General features: G+C 40.5%; 2 protein-coding genes across 4 annotated transcripts; one reads left to right on the plus strand and one right to left on the minus strand.

Annotated features, from left to right (window-relative positions):
- Positions 1-277: 277 nt before the first annotated feature.
- pbxip1a (pre-B-cell leukemia homeobox interacting protein 1a) lies at positions 278-15,547 on the minus strand. 3 transcript variants are annotated; one of them, XM_080443084.1, is made up of 11 exons: positions 15,277-15,547; positions 14,359-14,485; positions 13,635-13,719; positions 13,442-13,509; positions 12,400-13,222; positions 10,601-10,849; positions 9,479-9,502; positions 8,425-8,468; positions 7,992-8,063; positions 4,654-4,840; positions 278-3,573 (listed from the first exon to the last, which is right to left on the minus strand). In XM_080443084.1, the coding sequence occupies exons 2-11, from the start codon at positions 14,428-14,430 to the stop codon at positions 2,531-2,533; spliced, it is 2,667 nt and encodes an 888-aa protein (XP_080299210.1). In that variant the 5' UTR covers positions 14,431-14,485; positions 15,277-15,547; the 3' UTR covers positions 278-2,530. The 3 variants fall into 3 exon arrangements, with proteins under 3 accessions (XP_080299210.1, XP_080299211.1, XP_080299212.1); XM_080443085.1 differs by lacking the exon at positions 15,277-15,547 and adding an exon at positions 15,030-15,158; XM_080443086.1 differs by lacking the exon at positions 9,479-9,502.
- A 1,157-nt stretch (positions 15,548-16,704) lies between these two features.
- On the plus strand, positions 16,705-22,565 carry cks1b (CDC28 protein kinase regulatory subunit 1B). The gene is made up of 4 exons (XM_080442076.1): positions 16,705-16,832; positions 17,237-17,304; positions 18,004-18,131; positions 20,806-22,565. Exons 2-4 carry the CDS (start codon positions 17,246-17,248, stop codon positions 20,850-20,852), a joined length of 234 nt encoding a protein of 77 aa, XP_080298202.1. The 5' UTR covers positions 16,705-16,832; positions 17,237-17,245; the 3' UTR covers positions 20,853-22,565.
- Positions 22,566-23,152: the final 587 nt, after the last annotated feature.

A 23,152-nucleotide genomic window follows, 5' to 3' on the forward strand; every position in this document is an offset into this window, starting at 1 on the left:
TCGTACCCACAGGCACCAAAAAGTGTTAATCTAGCCCTGTCAGAATTTGTCCATGGAAACATGTTCGATGTTGAAATGTAATACTTTTTAATGGCTTAAGCCCAGTCCACACCTATGATTTGCAACGCAACTAGTTGCAAATTGCAACTAGTTACATGGTGTGGAATGGGCTTTAGAATTGATATTGATACCAAACAGGCAATTGACTAACATATGATTTCCAAACCACAGCAGTGAATCATTTACAGTTGCTTAAACAAAACAAAGACAACAGAGGTTGTCAATTGTGAAAACTTTATTAAATTTAACCTGCTAAGAGAGGACATGACTTGTGACTGGGAGAATTAAACAACACTGAAATGTATCAATACATTTAAGAATCAACTTGATGCACAGGAGACGGGTCCTAAATTATTCTAGAAGACAATGAGACATCTCAAAGAACAATCAATGTTTTAGGAATTTGCTTCACTGTAGGATTCCTCTATGTGTAGTAAACCAATCTATAATGCCTTTGCCCTTAGCATTGGCAGGATTAAATGAAAGCAAAATATCCCACAGTTGTTTCTCTGTACATACAGCAGAGAAGACTGGTTTTAAGGAAAAATCAAACTATTGAGTACTTTGTGTAAACCATCTTACATTCGTTCTCTGCCCTAGAAATAGCAGTACCATTGCAAACAGTGTAAACTAGTGTTTTCAGCGTGTGGGATCTACTTAATCCAACGTATCAAACACCCTCTATGAAATAATTTTCTTTTTCAAACAAAGGCACATAAGCAGCAGCTAGCAAAAAGCTTTTTGAAAACCAAAATGACATAACTTCATATTTTCACATTCAATGTATTCTTTCTGGGATGTGTACACAGCTTCTTTCAACAACAAAAAAAGAAAGAAAAAGAACATTGCACAGTAACAGTACCAAAGATTTATATATTTAAAATAACTTTAAAATCTAAATGAACTTACTGAACTTCACATCCACCGAAAGGGGGGGAAAACTACAATAGAACTACAAGAAAATAACAAATATTTCAAAAGTAATGAATTGTCTGCCCCTTTCTTCCTGACAATACTCATAATTGAAAAGCAATTCTGTATGCCCATATTGTGTGTACTTTTTAAAATACCTTTAGCCTGGGTGATTCAAATGAAGGAAGAAAATCCTTGGTTTTTCATAGCCAATCCTATTTGGGCAATTAAATAATTAAATGTAGCAATGTAATGGGAGCATTTACTGCAGTTTGCACTTTACAATCAATTTAAGGCTATGAGTGGCCATCTATAATATTTATGTTCCAATGGTTCTGTCGCAAAACGTTACCAAGGGCAGTGGTGTGTTCTACCGTTATACGCTGTATACAGCGTATACAGTCCAGATTTTTTGGGGAAACAGCGTATACAGTCTATTAACCATTTAATCCTTTGAAAACGCGAGAGCGTACGACCACGCACATTGTATGGTATCGTATACCCACCGAAAAAAACGAGAACACTCCACTGACCAAGGGGTAGTGGTCGAGAAAAGACTAATTGTAGTGATCTAAATAAGTGGAAAAAGTATATATTTAGTAAATGTTAATCTATAAAACAAAGTGCCAAAGCGTTTTAGCAGTTCTCAATGTATCTATGGCTACTGGTTTGTCCTTATGCATTTTCTGAGCAGCAATTACAATGAAACATGGCTCTAGTTAAGAGAGGTTTGCCATAAGTTGACACTTTGACTAGGCAGAGTAAAGACATCAGTCAAACAAGGCCAAGTGCTAAAGGGCTCTCATACAGCACACAGTGAGCTGCTGTCTCAGAACTGGTCTGTCCTGCTCTGATTGTTGTTATCGTAGAGGTACATCTGGGAAGAGATCCACAGGCATTGGCTAGTTTGCACTGGACCTGGGGCAAATAATTACATTTTTGTTTTTGTTTTAACATGCTTGGTGTACTGTATGGGTGGGGTGGGTCTGACATGTAGGTTGATACACTGAGTAACAGACAGAGGAGACAATCACAACAAAGTATTTGAAAGTCAAATCTGCATACTTTTGAGATATCAACTGAATTGCCTTGATCTGGTCAAAATAAAAGTTACCAAGAACGCTTTTTAACCCCTTTGTTTCTTACATAGCTTTATCTAACCACATTTATTCTCTTTGTGATCTGAACATTTGAAAAATTCTGAACTCACATAATGAACTACAACATGCAATACAGTAGATGTTGAGAAAACACTATACATCTTAGGCAAATCCACACAACACAACACAACTGTGGGACTTTTGCTTGGGTGGTGGCTTACCTGGCAGAGCTCAGCAACAACACGCTACGTTCCGAAAGACAGCCACAACTCTAGCTTATAACTGGAGACTCAGAGGGAAACATTTACGAGAGGCAAGATCACTCTTCGTGCCAAAAGCATTTTCTACTACAATTACAGCTCTTTTGAGAGAGTAGGGAACACATGTCCTGCTGTGAAGCCACCACTGCCATTGTACCTGGCTGGCGTTCTGTTCTGCCTCGGTTCCGCTGTTTCCATCTATGCTGTGGCAGAAAACTTCCAAAGGGCCTCACGCTCAAACTCCTCCATCTCCTTCTCCAGACTGTCATTGTCGACCGGCCCGGCATCCTCCAAATTGTCTGCCATGTCCTCCAGGATGTCTGCCACATCCTCTGCGAAGTCGGCGAACAGAACCCGGTCATGGGTGAACACGCCGCCTTTGAAGAACTCCGACGTCAGCTTGCGGATCTGGTCTTTGCTCTCCGTCGGAGAACGTTCCAGCTTGCTCAGGTAGCCCTCCAGCAGCTCCTCGAATTCAGACAGCTCCACAGGGTAGAGCCCCTCCTTGGCGGCGCAGTCCTCCACGCCGTTGCATCCCACCAGGGGGCGGACAATGTGACGGAGCTTCGCCTCCTGGTGCTTCCAGAAGTCGTCGTGGTTGTACTGGTGAGACTGATGATGGTTCTGTTGGTGTTGATGGTGGCTGTGGGACGTCTTTGTTGGTGGGCTATGCCAGATTTTCTCCTTCCTTCGGTTATCTCTGTCCATCCTGCGCTCGCCCTTCTTCCTCTCCCACTCCTCCTGGTTTTTCCTCCATGCCTCTTTATGAGAGTTTTGCTTGTGCGGCTTCCAGTCCTTCTCTCTCCTCTCCTCTTTCTCTCTCCGGCCTCCATCTTTAGAGTGCTTCCTGTCCTTCTCTCCCCTCCATTCCTTCTTCTCCTCTTTCTTCAAGTGTTCCCTGCTGGCCTCTTTGCCTTTGTTCCCCGTCCACTTCGACTCCCAGGGCTTCTTCCTGTCCAGCTTGTCAACCTGCTCAGACAGCCTCTTCTGGATCTCCTCCAGGCCGTCCCTCACGCCCTTCTTATGACCTCCCTCTCTCTTCTTCATACCCTCCAGCCTCTTCCTGCTCTCCTCTAGAAGAACCTTTTGTCTTTGGAGTCCTTCCTTCAGCCTGCTTCCATCTCTGGAGTCTCCCTTCTTCTCAGGTCCTGCTGCTTCATTCTGGCTGCTCTTCCCAGGTTGGCGACTGGGCTGAGTATTTGGGATTGGTGCAGGTGCAGGTGTTGGCGTGGCCGTATTAGCTGCGGAGGAAGCATCACACCGTTTGTTAATTATTTGTTGCGTTTTAGTTTTTTCCCATATCGCTTCATTGGAAGGAATATACATAAAGGCATAATACTTTACGACGATTGACATTCTGTGTGTTCCTTATTACTGATGAAGTATTATGTAGGTATCAATGTTGCCACGTATGTAGATGTATGTGTTTAAATGAAGTGCTCTAAAGCAGAAAAAACACCAAAATGGATTGATAAATTCTTTTTTCTGAAAGGAAACCAGAAATTTCTCTAATCAATTAACTGAATTAATATTTGCATGATCATTTTAAGAATTGCTGAATAAGACGGCATATTGAGGGGGAATGATTGTAGAGTTAAATAATGGAGATCTATCAGTACAAATATTGGGGTCCTATCACCCCTCAAGATCGGCCGATTCTGATACCGATCTTATTTTATTGCTTTATTTAAAGCTTCTCTATTCAGAGGAATCGCGGGATATGACAAATTTTCATAAAAACTAAAATAAATGATTAGTTAACACCACTGTCTGCCTGCCTTTCTTAATAATGTTAAAGGGAAAAACATACCTTATGGAATTTTAGAGCGATATCGGTCAGTGCGGACCCCATGGCCTTTAAGATTGAAAGATCGTTTTTCCGAATCAGTTAGTTTGGCAACGACTGATTGAGTCATTTGGATTGAAAAACGGCCGATTTAAAATCGGTGGCCGATCGTTCGGAGCATCACTAGTACGAAGTATAATAATAAAAAATAAAATACTGTGAATTTCATTAACCCATTTTGGGCGGGAACCCCTATTTGCAACTATACCTTTCAGGAAGGGAACCCCTTTTGTACAGTATATAGAAACATTTGTTGTAATTTTTAATAAATATTTTTTCAGAAAACTTAGGCCAGGATTTAGAAGGCGTTTTAAGAATCGGCCTCAGGTCTAAATGGGTTAAACATCAGTATCTCAATACTGAAAAAGTAATTATTACACATTTCTATCAATCACCTTCACTTTTATTCCCATTATCATTGAGGGGCTTTAGTCTAGCATGGGATAAAAATAAACCAGTGCTTTGTGCCGTATACCTGTGAGCTGTGTGAGTTCAGTAACCCTGGCCCTTAGAGTCTCTAACTCTTCCTTCAGGCCAGGTAGGGAGGACAACTCCTCTTTCATCTTGCTGTTCTCGTTTTCCACATCCTCTTTACCACTTTCACCATCCTTTGCTGCTGCTGCTTCTGCTTTCAGTGCCAAATCTAATCCTTCTTTCTGGGACTGAAATAGGAGAGGAAAAAAAAGGGTCAAATTAAATTGCTTTAAAAAGGTCATGCAGCACATAATAGTATAATATACTATATATAATAATATATTAGATACAAAGTAATGTGGTTCATAGAAACAATGGTTTGTATTCTGTAAAGAGTATCATAGTGATCAAGCTACAGTGATATGCAGTACTTTGTCAGAACACGATGGCCACGAAATATGCATAGGATCCGATTATGTACTTTACAACTTGCACACAAGTACAAGTGTATTTTGGTACATACTGTAGGTTTCCACAAACATTGTGGAATTCATAATTCTTTTTCATACTTGAATTTTTTCTTTCAAACAATCAAAATACTTGAGTCTGGAAACATTCAGGAAATATTATGATGATGTGGCTGATATTTTGAATATATTTGTCTTTGTGCAAATTAAATTACAATAGTGCCACATTTTTTATTAACAACAAGAACATGTGTCAGGTACTTTAAAAATACTGAATATAACCAGTAGGCTTCTTTTTTACAACACTGATGATACGTCCCAGGTGCATCCATGTGATGTTTTTCGTTATAGTTATTCTATTTATAGTGGCTCATAGGAATTTATAGACTACGTGACAACCAGGAATAGTTTGGTGACCACCGGAGAGACGGGTGACAGCCGGAATGTAGACGGCATCCGGGAGCAGTTTGGGTTGGCGCCCCAGTCTGTGTCTTCCGTGAGGAAGAAGCCCAACAAATCCACGGTGAGGCCTTTGGGAGGACCATTCAAGTAAGACGCAAGGGAGACTGCAGTACCACCAGCCTGCAGTACCACCAATGTGATGGTGTCACGGGCCAAGACACCATCACACCAGAATGAAATGTTTGGAGCAGGGGAGTCTGGTGCAGCGCACAGGTCCTGGACCTGGTGAGACGAAGGAGGAGCCCGGCCAGGAGACAACCCACAGAGCCTAGTCCCTCCACGTGCCAGAGCCTCCCCGAGTCCCGGCAGAGTATTTCCGGAGAAGCGGACTGAGTGGCCCTGTCTTGCCCTATAGGACTGACCGTGGGTAGCTACTGGGACGTAAGTCGGGGCTTGATCAACCCCGGCTGGGTCACCTGGGTGAGGGTGTATGTTGCGAGACCCGAAACATCCTATGACCCCAGGCTACAACACTGATGATACGTCCCAGGTGCATCCATGTGATGTTTTTCGTTATTGGTGCCATAATATAAAAATATAAAAAGAGAGAAAGAAGACCCCAAAAAAAACAACTAATAATACATCTTCAACCTTACAAACTGAATAAAAACATAATTTACTAGAACAAAATTTGATATTCAGAGTCAGACAGCAGCAAATTTAGAAACCAGAGAAGCATAACAATCTAGACCCAGTCAAACACAATTGCACACACTTTATATATTAGTTGCAAATAGAAGGTAATGATTACAGTTCTTCTCAATTGCTTTGGCACATTTCTCAAATCATCCTTAATATTTGCAAAACAGTAAGTGGCTTTCTAGAAACAATTTGTACAAACGGCACCACACAATGCATTACCTGCAAAAGCCTGTAACTTGCTCAAAATCCTTAGTTTATCTCTCAAAAGTAAATATTTAATGTCAATGAATATATCAGTCCTATCTGAATGACAGAAGTCCTTTTTTGGGGCTTTTATGCCTTTAATGATAGGACAGTAGGCTGACAGGAAATGGGGAGAAAGGCCGTCGGGCTCGGGACTCAAACCAGCTACATTGAGCCTAGGTGCCCGGACCGCTACGCCAGCCGTCCGGGCCTGCTGTAAGTATTTCTGATGTAAATTATGATAAGGTTTTTATGACAAAGATTAAAAATGCACATGGCCAACTTGGCATACACTGTCAACATACAAAATGACACATTACTGTGGAGTTTGATTGGAAGATATTGGCCAGGATTCACAGTTACGCTTTTACTGTTAGTACTGTAGGTACTGTAATTTGTTGACAGACCATGTCATTGCAATACAGAAAAGAAAATACAACACAGTTTTGCAGCACTGCATAGCACAAAGGAGTTTAAAAACAAAACAAAATTAGATATGTAAACATACGTAGTTAACACCCCTTAGGCAGAACTGTACATGCAGCGCTGTATGTGCAATTACATTGCAGTCTCTCTGTCTCCTCCTGACGAAAGGCATGTAGCATTTGTCAATCATATGGAAAATATGTTTGACAGATAGTGACAACTGGTTCAACCATTTTGCATGTCAAGGAAGTCATGACTAGATGTTTTGGGGGGTAACACTAATCAACAGACAACCAGTATAATGCATTTCGATCAATATGACATAAGTAATTGATAAGGCAGGAAACAGCAGGAAAGGAATTGTGTAAATGATAAATTGATCGAAATATAAATGTTCCAAAGGGGTGTGATGTGACTAGATAATATGGAGATACAGTTGTTTTGAGAATTTCAATTCTGATCGGAGAAATATACCAAAGCAACTGAGAAAAACCTGTCAGAGCAATAAAACAGAGCTTGAAAAGATTCTCTTCATGGAACGATCTCCCATGGCTTATTTGCGCACAACCCTTAAACCTGCATGCAATCGAGACAGACAGACATATCGGTCACTGTAGATAGATGGAAAGATAGCTAGATCTCTGTGGAGATATTCAGGTGTCATAGCACCAATACATGAAAAACACAACAGATACAGGCACGAGCAAAGATACAACTAAGATTAAATTAAAGGTACACTTAAGGTCTGATCTAGCAATCTGCACTTGGACTGACTGGGTATTGTATTGTATAAACTATTTTTGAATCTAAATATAAAATAGGCTAAGTATAATGAATAATCTGTCACCAAAATATGAACATACTGTATATCTTTTGTCAATGAACAGTATGTACAGACTATCTAGAGTGGTTATGATGAGGCTGACATATTTTTAGCCAGCCTTATGGTTTTGACAGGGTGTATACCTATGCAAATAAAAATGAACAGCAAATGTATTAACAATTGATATTCATCAATGGGTACACCTGGGGCACACTCCAAATCGAAGGACTGCGCACGTTTCATAAATCCCATGTTGGTTTTTCATAGGCTCTTTCCTCAAGAACAAAAGTAAGAAGAATTTAAGAAGAATTTTGTGAATAGGTTTTAAACACTGACCTGGAGCTGTGCTTCAAGTTGAGAGATTTGTTGGTTTTCCTGTGCCAGTTTTTCCAGTAGCTCTTTCATATACTGTGGAAAAATCCAAATTCATTGGCAAATGAACAACCAAATCATTACAATGATTCATTGTGTTTATCATGTTCTCTTTGGGTATTTTACAATGTCTTAATTTCAAGGCAATTTTCTTTACACATCACTACTGTCTGTCTATAGATACAGGTACATACTAATAATAATTGTATTTATATTAGCACTTCTCTAGACACGAGTCACAAAGTGCTGCACAAACATAGGACAGAATACACAAAGAACAAGAATTTCACAAAGCAAATAAACGAGAAAATAAGTACATACCGTACATACCACACAACATACAACACTGAAAACATGAGGGTGAAGAGAGACAAGGTGACATAAATCAAGGACAGACCTGGTCTTGTTCTCCGTCGCTAAGTTCGGAGGAGTCAGAGTCATCTGTCAGATAAGAAAGTAACATACAACATGTTTCACACTCGTTACAACAGACACTTTTTATTGCCATGTCGCTGCCAAGGCCTCTTAGAATACCAAATGCTGTTGTTGTTAAATACTCATTTTATGAGCTCTGGCACAACACACAGACTCTACAGAGCTTAGCTTTGTTACAGAAAAAAATTAAATATAATAAACTTTTGCTTGACCAAACAATTGTTATGTGTTATTATATTCTCAACTTCAGAACACATAATTGTCTTGACACAACGCAAAGGGGGCATAACACTGGTATCCAGAAGGCATGTTACACAATGAGTGGTGTATTACTACACAGTAAAATCCTGGGTATGAATATAACTGTAGAAATGTATCTTCTGCAGTAGGTCAAATTGTTTCATTTTTCTATTTGTTTCTTAGACAGGAGAGTATAGGGTATTTAATGACATCATCACTACTGAAGAATATATACTTTCGGGTGGGTAACTCGGCGCCGCTAGGCGCAGGGTTATTCGTTAACCTTATTTGTTGTAAGAAAAGAACGCATATAATATTGCTATTGAGTATTAAATACATTATTTAGCTCTAAATATCCACATGTTGACAAAGTAGATGTAGCTAATGTACTCAACACTTTATCTTATATTACGTAGCTACCCAGAGACTAGACATATCCACCTGGAAATACCATCGACCAGTTTGTTTATGTTTACAAACTGATTCTGATTTGGTGTAGAGAGACAGGAAGCCATGGATAGAGAGAGAAGAGAGACATGTAAGACAAGATCGGGAGTCAGACTAAAACTCGGGTCCTCAAGACACAGTCTGAGCACTAACTGGCAGGCACTCAGGATTTCGCTGTGTACAACGTGGCATGTGTGAGTGCATGGAAAGTACCACTTGATGCTGATGGCGCATGAAGAGTCAAACCAGATTATTAGCACCTAATGAGAGCCAAAGCCAACTAGACAGACACTAAAGCTGAAACATCTTATTTTTGCCATTAGACCTACCATTATCCAGGTCGGTGAAGACACCTGTTGGTATATTATAACTTTATAAACACAATTCTGTAATAGTTGCAAGTAAGACTAGCAGTCAGAAATTCAAAACAATCCATCATTGCAGAAAATAATTAATCTACAGTCCGAGATTAATCATTCGTTTTCAGTATTTTGCACAGCACCCTGACATACAACCCTAAAAGGTAGTGCAAGTTATATTTTTGGGATAAAACAAAGTATTTTGTTAATGTTTAAGCTCTATATTCTGATAATTGCTACAACATGTTTGTTCAGTAACAGGGGCTTCCCTGTCTCTCCAGCTCTTTAGTAAACAGAACATACATTTTCAGGTGGGTTGCCAATTTCATCCAATCAGGAGAGAGCAGTTCTTATATTTTTCAATTCCAATTTTGTCTGCACATTTTGGTTTCATCACTTCTGATTTCACCCGTTTACCCTGTGTCCTGTATGACTTCTCTCTCTCTCTCCTGATCTTCTTATATTAAAATTGGCTTAAGGGCGGACCACGATGTCACGCTCATGTCACTCATCCATAACCATATAATGAGTTCCCAATGCAGCTACGCACAAACAAATCAGTCAGCTCCATATATGGGCACAAAAGGGGGCGTGCCTTGCCCTTATATGGGCATAACTGATGGCATCTGTGATGCCATCAGTTGAATGGACAAGGACTGATCTCCATATATGGGCATATATTGGTCGGAGTGGCTGTGCGACACGGCTCGAACCTCTAGTTGGATAAAATTGGTATCCCGACCTGAAAATGTATTTAAATGTCTAGACGAACACAATTTGCCCGTGTTCAGGGGAGGGAGGGAAGATTGAAAAATGGTCTGCAGTAATGTCAAGTATACTGTGAGTCATAGTCAATGGGCTATACATGCCAGACCACTGATATGATCCTTTAAGAATGCATCACTGAAAGTTGAGGGGGGTGTGTGAAACGCAGTTTGACACAGATGAGGATTTAGAGATCTAAAAGATTATTCACATGTATGTGCATTCAATTAAACATACTCACGCCAGACCCTTTAAAATCACATGAAAATCCGAAACAGATTTTAAGCCAGGTGGAGTAGATTAACATCTTCTGTTATCTGAACTCACCTGAGAGGAAAAGGGAGCCCAAGCAGAGTACGACTAGAGCACCAACGATGCATCTGTTCACCGAGAACCCACGCTTCTCCTCCTTCCTCTGCACCAGCTCGAACGCCGCATCCTCCTCCTCGTCATCCTCGTCCGATGTTCTTGGTCTTGGGGCTTCAAAGGACGGCACATTCCTCCTTCTTAGACCATCGTCATCACTGCTGGTGTCACCTCTAGCCAAGTCAAAACTACTGGATGTCTGAACGTGAGCTGAAAATTAGAAATTTTGTAAGAAAAAAGCTAAAATGATAGATGTAAAGGACTAGTGTGTATGTGTTTTAAATGAACAGATAATACATGTGGCCCTACATTTAAAAGATACTGAGTTCAGTAATAGCCTGAAGTCTACCACAATAAATCCTCGTCGCCAGTTCTCCTGCTAGATACCGACAGCCACCGTTTCTATCGATCAGAGGAAAAGCTCAGTGCCAGAGGTTCCGAAAAGCACACTCCACAAATCATTAATTGGCAGCCCTCCAACAAAATATCAAAAGCTCAGGGAAAACACACATCAAAGGGGCAATTCTAGTAAAGTAAAAATGTGAAATGAATAGGATATGTAAAAAAAATCAGTGAAACTCAAAGAAATGTATGGTATTTTCTCACTAAATTGGAACAATATTAATTTCATGCTTGAAGGCGTTTAATTTCTCAGCAGGGTGAATGCCTGCTTGCCATAACAATGATCTTTCAGTCACCAGCCTGTTGCAGAAAAGGAAGATATTCACAAGTTGTTCTATAAATTGCCATTTTCTAATTCTCTCATTCCACACAAACACATGTATAAGTTAAGGACACGTGTCTCATGAGAAATAGAACCGGGACCTTATTCAGAGGTCAAGGGTAAAAGCAAAAGGTCATCAAGCACCCATATGCAAGTATGTTTTGATATATAACTGGCATTGTCTGTGTGTCAAAGTGTCCCTGAGCAAGACATTTAACCCCTAACTGCTTTCTTGGTGCCGTATTAATAGTGCCCACTGCTCTTAATAGTTAGGATGGGTAAATACTGAGGACAAATTTCACATTATGTGCAAATGTGCAGCAGTGACAAATACCACCACAACAACAATCGGCAAACGTGAATGTGGGAACGACTGGACAGAAGCGCTCTCTCCCTCTCCCCTATCATTGAGCTCCCTCTGCTGTTGCCAATCTAGCCATACAAAAGTGTGTGACCCAATGTTATCATAACTGGATGAAATGCGAGACAGAGTTGTCCCCGGTCTCCTGTCTGCTCTGGTCAGAGAGTGCACCTGCAGGCTGCAACTCACCTCCGCAACGCACACGTTCTTTACCGTGCACGAGCAGTGTTCCTTTCATCTTTGTGGTAACCGGATGAAACACGGGGCAAAACAATTGTTAAAAAGAAAATAAGATGTAGATTGTCTATTTTCGAGCGAAGCATAAATCATGTTTGAATGTCTTCTGGTGTGTACATAATGTCATCAGTATCAGTTCTAATAATCAGCCGAAAGGTAGCTGATTAGCTGCAGCACGAATACATGCCAGCATAATCTCTAATAGGGATAACAGTAGCCAGTATCTACTTCCTGACAAGGACAGGGAAGCAGAAATTACATTATAAAAATAGTATTTCTTTTTTACAATGACCATGATATGCTAAAGGCCTAATTTGTAGATTTTTTTTTAATGTAAGAATAAGACAATGTAAGACCTTTAGTAAAGCCCCCCCCCCCACTTTGCACTCAACAAGAAGTAGTGGTTCTGATGGCAACTTGAATAATCCCATACTGTACCTTCTACTTCCTCAGCCAGGGACACTTTCTCAGGCAGTTCCATTTCATCCTTCTCTACTGCTGGTTCTTCTGCCGTCTCATTTGGTCCAACAATCTCTGGTGCTGATACCAAGGCCTCTGGTGCTGAGGCCTCTGACACCAAGCCCTCTGGTGGTGAGGGAACTGACACCAAGCCTTCTGGTGCTGAGGTGTCTGACACACAGGCCTCTGGTACTGAAGCCTCTGACACAAAGGCCTCTGGTGCTGGGGTGTCTGAGACTAAGATCTCTGGTGCAGAGGATTTTGGTGTTTTGGCCTCTGGTGTTGAGGTCTCTGTGACTGGACTTGGCGGATCAGAACTCCCTGAAGCTGGGCTAACACTGGCATCAACATGGGAAGGTGACTCGCTGGAGGTAAGGGTTTCCACCGGAATGCTAACCTCTAGTTCTGTGACCGGGTCAACACTTTCCACAACAGGCCCTATATCAGTGGGGGTGTCAAGCACAGGTTCTGCAGGGGTGGTGACATCTGGCACGAAAGGAGCGGGGCTTGACTCTGGCTCAAGTTGAGGCTCAGGCTCAACATCAAGCTCAAGCTCCTCTGGAAGGGGTTCAGTGAAAGGAATGTCAAGTACAGCTCCCACGCCGATGTTGGTGACAAAGGGTATGGCACCCAATTGGTCATTGTCATTGGGGGAGCTGGTTACCATGTCGTGGATAATTGGAGCCTGGCTCTCTGTGTCATAGTCCAGGGGCAGAAATGGGTCAGTGGGAGGAGGATCTGACAGAGTGGGACTGGAAGGTACTGGACCCACGCTGGACTCTGGAGATGTTTCTTGACATACCTGGAATCAGAGGTAATAGCATTAGTAATCGGCACATAAAAGCACTCCCAGTTTAGCTCAATTGATTGAAGAGAATTAAATTAAGATATGATTTGGGCATTATATTCGTATGGGAGCCAGCCATGCTGAATATGTAAGTACTCTGTACTATAGGGAGTATTGGCTAAAAAGCCTAGAATGTGTCATGTTATGTCAATCTTCTGTGTAATTGTCACTGACCTCATGGCCCTCCTCAGACAAGATAGTTTCTATTGGAATCTCACTTGGCTTGATCTCCATAGCTGCCCCTGGAATTGCATCAATACAATGTTAAGTAAAGTATATGATGAATTTGTAATGATGAATTTGTCAACCCTTGAAATTTTACATGTTGACGTCAAAGACACATTTAATGCTCTTTGCTAACCAGTACCTGCCAGTTCCTCTGAGAGACTAGGGACATCGCCCAGGCTTTCAGTGCCATCATCCACCGGGCCTAGATTCTCAATAGCAGCTTCCTGTAGAGAACACAGGTCAAAGGAGATGAAGGTTACAAGCAGCCAAGCCTCCACTCACCTTGACATCCCAACCTACGTGTATTGATTTAATTTTCCCTTGACATTTACATGAGTTATCACATGCCACAGGGATGTGTAAGGCTACACACGCACAAGTTTATGTAAAGCAAATGAGACCACACACACACTTTGAGGAGTTATTTTACAACGGCAAGAGAATAGCAGTAACACATTTCCCAAAACACTACAGGAAAATATACTGTTGCTATAGATAATATTGTCTGTCTGTGTAAAAAAAATTCATCGTCTCAATGTGTGTTTGTTCGTGGGGGGTATATTCAATCTTTTATCTGAGTGATGTTATGTAACAGTGGCAATTCCAAGATTTTAAGCTAGATTCCTTGGCAAATGCTGTTAATTTAATGTGAGTCATGTCATGTGTTTTTGCTTTTATGCATGTGTAGCATAAAAGCATGACCTAAATGCCTGACATGTAAATTTCATGTAAAAATAAACCCAATTTGGTTTGTCATTGTCAATGCATAGTAAACTGGGGGTCCTTTGAGATTGAGGGGTCTATGCATGGAATGCAACTATGCAAGGCCTCAGGCCAGGGTTGCTGAGCTGGCCTTTTCTTACCTCAGGGGAGAGGAGGGTCCAACTATTTGTTGAGGAGCCGGTGCTGCCTGTACTGTTACTGTTGTCAGACATCGCCCTCTTCAGGCTTAACTAAGCATAGGACAGGCTTCTGATTCAATCTGGAATCCTGCAAACGACGACAGAAATAACACCACTATGTTGAACACGCCTCACCACAGCATGCATGTAGTAGCCAACCTTCTCGTCTAAGTTGGGCCTTTTCGTAATTTAGCACAGATCATTTAAGACAACGAAATAATGTATGGAGTGGCCAAATAGCCAGATTGTTTGTGTATCATATCATATGACGAACTATATGTGTGTTCTATCATTGTTTGAAGATTAAAATGTATAAGACACAACTATTTCGTATGGACAGATTGTAGTTTCCTTTTTCCATGAATAAAATACCTTATTTTGCTGTTGCCACGACACAACACAAGTTATATAACGCTTGGTGACATCTACGACGTGCTGCTATTACGTACTGGAACGAACACTCCATAGTTAGAAAAGCACATTTCTTGATTGCATTCATCATCGATGGTGTTTCTATGGAACCATTTCATCCAGGCTCTCTCTCGTTAAATCTGTGTGGCAAGCTAAATGACCACAGACGTTCAAATCCAAGCCGTTGTCTAACAGCAAACAAAACAAGGATTTATACTCACTTATTCGCCCTATATTTGAAGCTACATTTACAACGAGAACCCCTGCGAACGAACCTAAATGAAAAGGCAGTGATTGTAGCAACCACATTTCAAGGTCCAATCATGATGGTAAACAAAGGATGGTGGCTGAATAAATCCCACTCTTCTCTTCCGTGTTCCCATAAAGCCCCCCTTCCCCCCCATGCACGCTGGCGTTTCACACGCCTGTTATTTTACCATACATTATACCCGAAGAATCACATTTTACCTCGCTTTGCGTTCACAATTCCACGTGTATTTTGTTTTTCTTCAATAAAGAATGAACGCACAATCTTCTTTCTCGTGAACTTGGTAACTTTGGGAATTCCAAACTGCGTCACGGCAAACGCAGGCGGCGTCTTCTCCAATGGGATTTCAGGAAAGGCCACTTTGCCACCGCCCCTAGACCAGAGACGGCCAATCGGATCGAAGTGTCGTGTCAGGAAAAACGACGCATATCTCAGCTTGATTGACACTTGGCAGGTGAAAGAAGAAGTAGCAGGTGATGGATATAGATGTGCTTTTTCAATGGGTTGTTGCAGGGTGAACTTAACACTGAAGATACATGCGTGGCGACGTGCACATATTATATAGTGTCAGTGAAGTCTCCCCCACCAGCCCTACACTGACACGTCTGCAGAGCTAAATCTGTCTGGGGGAGTCAGTGGGGACCTTCCAGTGTGGACAGCCCCTCCAGGCTGGTTGTTGCATGACCACCACCATGTGTTTCATCATAATGTCCCCCTGTATGCGTGCCACATTGGGTGCATCTGTTGTCTGTGGTTGGCACCTTTAAATTCTAACCAAAAAGGAAATGCCAGTCGGAGCTCTGTAGTTAATTGCCATTTCAATGCATTACCTAACCTACATTATTAACATAATGCCTTTAGTTTAATTATAATATCTCCCTGTACGTGTGCCACATTGGGTGCATGCATCTGTTGTCTGTGGTTGGCACCTTTATTTCTAACCAAAAGGAAATGCCTACATTATATACAGACACATTAACATAATGCATTTAACCACTTAAAACCCCATATGGTTGAGCGGAATCCCTCAGGGCTCTATGCTAGTGTATTTTCTGTTTTCTGTTATTGTGGGGAAGGCTTTCGCAGAAAATAGCAGATCGACAAGCTTACAACGCGCATTGCAGCGGACAATACTTGATGCTGAGGTTTAAGTGATTAAGAAACTTTCATTCATATGTTGTTAAGCCTTTACCGTATATATACACAATATTATAAACATATTAAGTATATCCATTATCAATTGTTTTCTTCATTACTTTACATGAGAACGTTTATGAGAGTTGAACTGATCTATATATCATTATTACTTTTCATTACCGCGTCATACATTATTAGCAACGCGTAGTAGACCACTACACCCCTGATAATAACAGAATGATGGTCATGTTTATTTTTATTTATTTTATTTATTATTTATTTATTTATTTTAAGAGACTACGCAGCCAGGAACCAATCACCATTGGCTTCCTTTTTGCTGACCAATCAGGAGACTGTGTGTGGAAGACGTGAAGTCATTTCCGGTGACAGACAAGGCGGACCAATGGAAAGCGACCTACGTCGGCTCTCCGACCAATGGGGGGCCGGGAGGGCTTTTTGAACGGTGAAAGGCGGGTTCAAGACACATTCGAGAGGGAAACAAAAGCGAAGCGTCCACTTCACGCCGCACGCCGTGTCAACAACAAGACTACAAGACGCTAAAACATCGGAATAATTTATTAACTTTATAGCCTTACATTCATCGTAAATATCACATAAGGTAAGCATTCACTAGATATAATTGGCAGATAATGGCGACACAGCTATAGAGGAGATCTTTGCGGACCGTAGTGTTTTAGCTGTTAGCCAATTAGCAAAGGACTGACTTGTTGTGTTGTCCCTTCTACATTCTTCTTCTTGTCGTCTAATAAAGTGGTTCCCAACCCATTTAATTTTAAAGAATCCCATAACTCTGACAGTGTAGAAATGGAACCAAATGGTCCATTTGGTTCCATTTGTACACTGTCAGAGTTACAGACCTGCAAGGGTCCATTTGGAACCCCCTCTAGGGAACTCTGAGGGTCCCTGGACCCCACCTTGAGAACCACTGGTCTAATAAATCATGATTTTTTAAAATGTTGCCAGCTAACGTTGACATGTCGCCCCCCCCCCCCTTTTCAACAGACACTCGCCATGTCCCAGAAACAGATATACTACTCTGACAAGTATGATGATGAGAAATACGAGTACAGGTATGAAACTACTATAAAAAAAACTATTCAAATGTACCCTTAACAGCAGTTTACAGTCATGTTAATGATCCTGCACACAATGTACACATTAGACTGTCACCATCGAAGGTTTATCCTTTGAATCTATTAGCAGTCATCTGATCTGACATAGTCGGACTGATGACGTAACATCATTGGGTCAACTCTTCATGACCGATTATGTTTACTCAAGTACTGTACTTGAGTACAATTTTGAGGTATTATTACTTTGCTGGAGTATTTCCAATTTTCGGTACTTCTACTCTACATCTCAGAGGCAAATATTGTACTTTTTATTCCACTTCAATTATTTGAAAACTTTAGTTACTTTGTAGATTTTGAATGTTATTACAAAACTAAAAAAAAATAGCCTATCTACAAGCACACAATAAGCTTGTAGATCTGCTATTTTCAAAAGATCTTTTGACATTTAATAAATCTGTGAAATGGGACATTCTATCTACATACTGAGTTTCTACTTTTGGTACTTTAAGTACATTTTTATACCAATACTTTTGTACTTTTACTGAAGTAAATTTTGAATTCCAGACATTTACTTGTAACAGAGTATTTATTTATACATTGCAATATTGATACTTTTACTTTAGTACAAAATGTGAGTACTTTTTCCACCACTGCATCCATTCATCTTCGAATTGTCGCCTTCTGTGTCGATACTAGGCACGTGATGCTGCCCAAGGATATTGCTAAGCGTGTCCCCAAAACCCATTTGATGTCGGAGACGGAGTGGAGGAACCTCGGGGTCCAGCAGAGCCAAGGATGGGTGCACTACATGATCCACCAGCCAGGTACATATATTACAGCTCGTACAAAATGTGCCAAGGCCAAAAGGGTGGTGTTGTTGGCCTGTGGTATACAACATGGCAACGATTTGCAGGAATGTGAATATATTATAGGGCTGTCACGATTATGACATTTTACCTGACGATTAATTGTCACACAAATGATTGCGATTACATTTTAATTGTGTTTTTGTCATTGAACACTGGAACATAATGAATTAAAAATAATAATAATTGTTTGGCTTTTAGGCTTTGATGTTGCACAGGGCAGACATGACAAACAACCTAAATATAGAAAGAAATGACTGACATTTAAATAACTTAATACTTTATAAAAAACTATGTGGAAATAGCCGATCGACAAGCTCACAACGCATCGCAACGTGTTGCGAATATACATATATTATATATATTTTTTGCATTCTCCCAAACCTCATGTTGGAAGCCAGCCACTCATTTTTAGATATTGGATGATTATTAGAACATTCTTGGTACTGTTAATAAATTATGTATTATATATATTGATTATCTGATAATTGGCCCTCAATATGCCATAATAGTAAGGCAGGCCCTGCACTACTAGGCTAACTAGTAGAGGTACAGTGACACAGCAAAACAGTATGAAGAGGAGACATTGGTCAGTCTGAACTTTCACCTTCTGAGCAAGCTAACGTAATATCATACCTGGAGTTGTGAAAGACTCATTGCAAAATACACGGACCACCACAGTAATAAGAACCTAAACACACAAGTTAAGATGCATGAATGGTGAGACCGCACCTTAGGATATCCCAGCCTAAAGTCAACAGGTTACTTATAGACAAGAACTGGCAAATGTAAAACAGGGGTTCCCGGTTTGACCAGTCAATGTGATATGGACTTGGAAAGGTCAAAGCTCTCAGATGGGTAAATTGTTCTACTAATAACGTTAATGAATGTACTGGATTACACTGTGACGACATTCATCTCATGTATAAAGACCCTGAGGATCTTGTAAGATTCTCAGCAGACCTGCCGCGGTAAGCTCTTGTATATTGGCTATGCTGACTATTTAAATAAACTAATATGTGATTATAACTCGTCGTTGTCTGTCATAACTTTGTTAAATAAGTTAACAGTACAAAATGTTCCTGTAGAAGGCAGTGTCCAGCTTGAGTCTTGTTTTTAGGTCTATTGTTATCAGGTCTACTGTTTATGGTAGTGTCTAACTGTCTATGCCACCCCTGTTAAAAAAAACTAGTTTGACAAATGTGTTGCGTTAATGTATAAGAAACTTATGACTTGGTTGGGCACAAAAAATTAAGATGATTCATTTAACTACAGAACTAGTTGATATCCATTCCAAATAGAAGCTTTCTGTGCAGGGGTAGCACAAACCCTTTCAGGGAAACCAACCTAATATAGAATGAATTCATGAAAATTGACATGACAATTGATTTGACGGTGACAACAGCCATCTTCCTATAATTTGAGTAACCTCTGCCTGTCCGTCCGTCCGTCTTGGGTCGTGGTCTGTGCCCGATCAAACTGCGCATGCGTCGCCAGCCGAGACACACACACGCTGGCTCTGTGTGTGCGCATGCGTCGCATCTACAGCCCCACAGCGTTACACTGTTGCACACACCACAGCGTTACACTGTTGCACACACAGAACACTCGCCTCCGCGGCCGTGTATGCACGTTGGGGAGGCACGTGTCAAAATGTACATTATTTGAAAAAAGAAATCAATTTTTTTCAACATTATTTGAACAAAAACAATAGGTCTTCTTAGGAGACCAAACTAAAACAATTCCCCAGGACTTTTCTTGTGTTATCCTTTTAGCCTTTATGTCTGACTGTACCACCTACCACGTCATGCTCTTTACATTTCTGACTAATAAAAGTATTCAATCAATCAAAAACTGCTATACCTGTGGAACACCACATTACCGGCTTGGCAAGTGCTGCTTAGATTTGTCATGTAATAAGCCAACATCTGTGATGAGAGGTGCCCATGTAATAACACCAGTGACAGATCCACTGACACTTCATGAGTGGATCCCTCCTTTGTTTTTATGGTTTTCTTCTGCAGAAGAAACAGACACACCCTTTCCTTAGACAAAGCCCATTTACAGACAATGCTTAGGGACCCTTTTGTAATGCCAACAGCTGCTGTTGCACCTTTTCTTATTAAAATACATGGGTTGTATGGCTATATCTGGTTACTTGTCTGAACTTGCAACATTTGACACGCTTACTGGCTGACCACCAGCATATGTTCAGCGGCTATACAGAGCCACCTGCCCAAGGATTCAAAAGGTGCACAGATTGGCAACAGATATTCAGAGATTGATGAGAAAATATAATTGTGTTTTCTCTTAGATCTCTGTTAACTCTCTCATAACTTTAAGCTTGGAATGCAGCACTTGAATTAAAAATGTTGGGTATTCTGTATCCTTTTTTTTTGTTGTTGCCATTAATACACATCTATATGAGGCGGACAAATGTAGATGCCCACCAGTGATTTGCTCATGTCTATATTTTCTTAAACTATATACTTTGTTGTACGTGACTACGCATTGAGCTTGTAGCTTGGCTGTTACCGCAGAATGTTGGCTTATTTTCACCAAATGTTGCCCTGTGCTAGGGTTCACATAGTGAATCTTTTCTTTTTTTTTTCCTTCTACCCTTTTTACTCAGAGCCACACATCCTGCTGTTCAGACGCGTACTGCCTAACTCCAAATGAACTTTTGAAGGGGAGATTCTCAGGGTCCAGAGATGATTGGCTCTATTGGGGAGCACCACAGACCCAACTACAGTACACACCACAAATGGGGATCACGTTTTGATAGATTGACTAGCTCACTGTGAGTGGAAGATGACTTGGAAAATCATTATCTGAAGCTCCCCGGTCGGGCACATCGTCTTGGACCTGGAGAGAAGGATGGACCCAGTAATGAAAAGAGAGGGGGAAGTACTTTTGAACGCAAAGATCATGACACCTCTTTTGGAAACATACTTGGTGCATCTGCCATCTGTGACTTACCACTTGCCGGCCATGTGCAAAACGGCACACACTGTCCTGTCAACTTATAATATTTTTTTCCCCCTCTCTCTCTTTTCTGTCTTGCTGAATCTGTTCACTATAGCATTCCAAGCTTTTAAAATGTTTGTCATTATGATTAACATCTGGGGAATGAAACTTGTTAAACAGATTCTAAACCAGTGTATTCTGTGCCAATGTGTCTCTTATTCTCATTGTTAGATCCTGAGCCTGCTAGTAGTGAGAGCTTCATAAGCAAACATGTCCTTAAAAAAGAAAAAAAAACTGAACATGATGTGTGACACTCAGTATTTTCCCCTGCCCTACATATTTTGCATAGAAAGTAACTTCGAGTTTGCAATTCTTTCACTAAGGTAGAGAAACATACCAGCCACAGATACATTTTTACCAGGCTTTAGCTTCTGGCTGTTGATAACCCACTGTTGCTAAAGCGTTGATGGTGGTTTTTAATATGTGGTATGCTGCTGCTCAGTTTAAATGACACTGTAACATGACATTTAATGATCTTAATCATGCACATGGAAAACCTGCATCTATGTAAGTGGCAGAAGCCTCGGATGCTGAGAAAAAAAAGGATGTCTGGTTCTTTCTACAAAGAGTAATGCAGCCAGTTTACTATTCTTCAAGGTGATTTGATTGTACTGATCAGCTGCTCCAGTATTTATAAATTTTTATTCCCACTTTGAAATAAAAGTTGAAGCCATTGTACTATCTTGACGTTTGTTGGAGAAATGTGCCTCTATTTGGCCTGCCCTAAAAAAAACAGTTGACAATAAGGAAACTGAAAAGTCTTCCCTCATTGTGTAGATTTATGGTCGTATAATTGGATTATGAGATGGAGAACATAGCCATGACCTTGATATTTGGATGCAGAAAGTACCATCTGCTTTTGGTTTTATAGGGCAGTGATCATAAGAGCTATGTCAAATTTGTAGTCTTGAGATGGTTCAGAAATGGGTGATAAGAGCATTAAACCTTTACTGACATGTAGATTTGGGCTATACTTTTTTATACCATGCTTTAGTTATGAGTGCAAATACTGTTTTCATTGATTTGAGTTTATCTCCTAAATCAAGATTTTCTAAAATGCTGTATCCTTTTTTGAAATTGCTGAATATTAGTTGGTTCTCTCCCCCAAAACATGACTTTTGTAAGCAGGGCTTGTAAGATTACTTAAGGAGGATATGATTAGATTTGTGATACCATATAAGTTTGGAAGAGTAAAAATGTTTTTGTATTTTGTTTTCAAAATCATGGATGTCATTTAAAAAAATTGATGTATAGCTGACTTTGTAATGTCCTTTAAAAGTACATTTTCTGCCTTTCAAAATGTGCCTGATATTGCTGCACTCAATCTCCTATACTACATCGGATGGATTAAACCATGGCATTGAACAAATCTAATATTGAATTTTCAGTGTACTTAATCACCACAGAGTGTAATTAAATCCCAGTTAGTTTATACTTTGTCACACAACCGTGCTTGCCCAAAGTAACTGTTTTTCAATGAAAAAAACAGCTACATGGTTATATATGTATACATTAGATTTAAGCGCTCGTTAATTTCCATATCCCGGCCCAGATGTTTCACCAAGAGGCTCAAAGACGGTTGCCCAATGCTCTTTTTACACCACTGGAGGAGGGTTAACTTTCCTGCTAACCTTGAATGGGAGGGTTGTGACCATTGTGGCGGTCTTCAGTCCACCTTGCATTCAACCAACCCAACATACGGCAATGGCAACATGACTAACATATACCTTAAGGCCTGAGGTTCCGATTCTACAAAATGTCTTCTAAATCCTAAACAGTTTTCTGAAAAACCTGTTCTCTGTGGTGCTCAAACTTTGTCATGTCAACGATCTCCAAAACTATATGCATTTGGCCGCCGACCCCCATCTGAAAATATTTTGTTCCAGGGACCCCCCCACAGAAGCAAAGATTTGAGTTAAAAATGTTTGCTTTAAAAAGATGTATATTCAAAG

The sequence above is a fragment of the Gymnoscopelus braueri genome (assembly GCF_963280865.1).
Source record: "Gymnoscopelus braueri genome assembly, chromosome: 11".
In the NCBI taxonomy this organism is placed as follows: Eukaryota; Metazoa; Chordata; class Actinopteri; order Myctophiformes; family Myctophidae; genus Gymnoscopelus; species Gymnoscopelus braueri.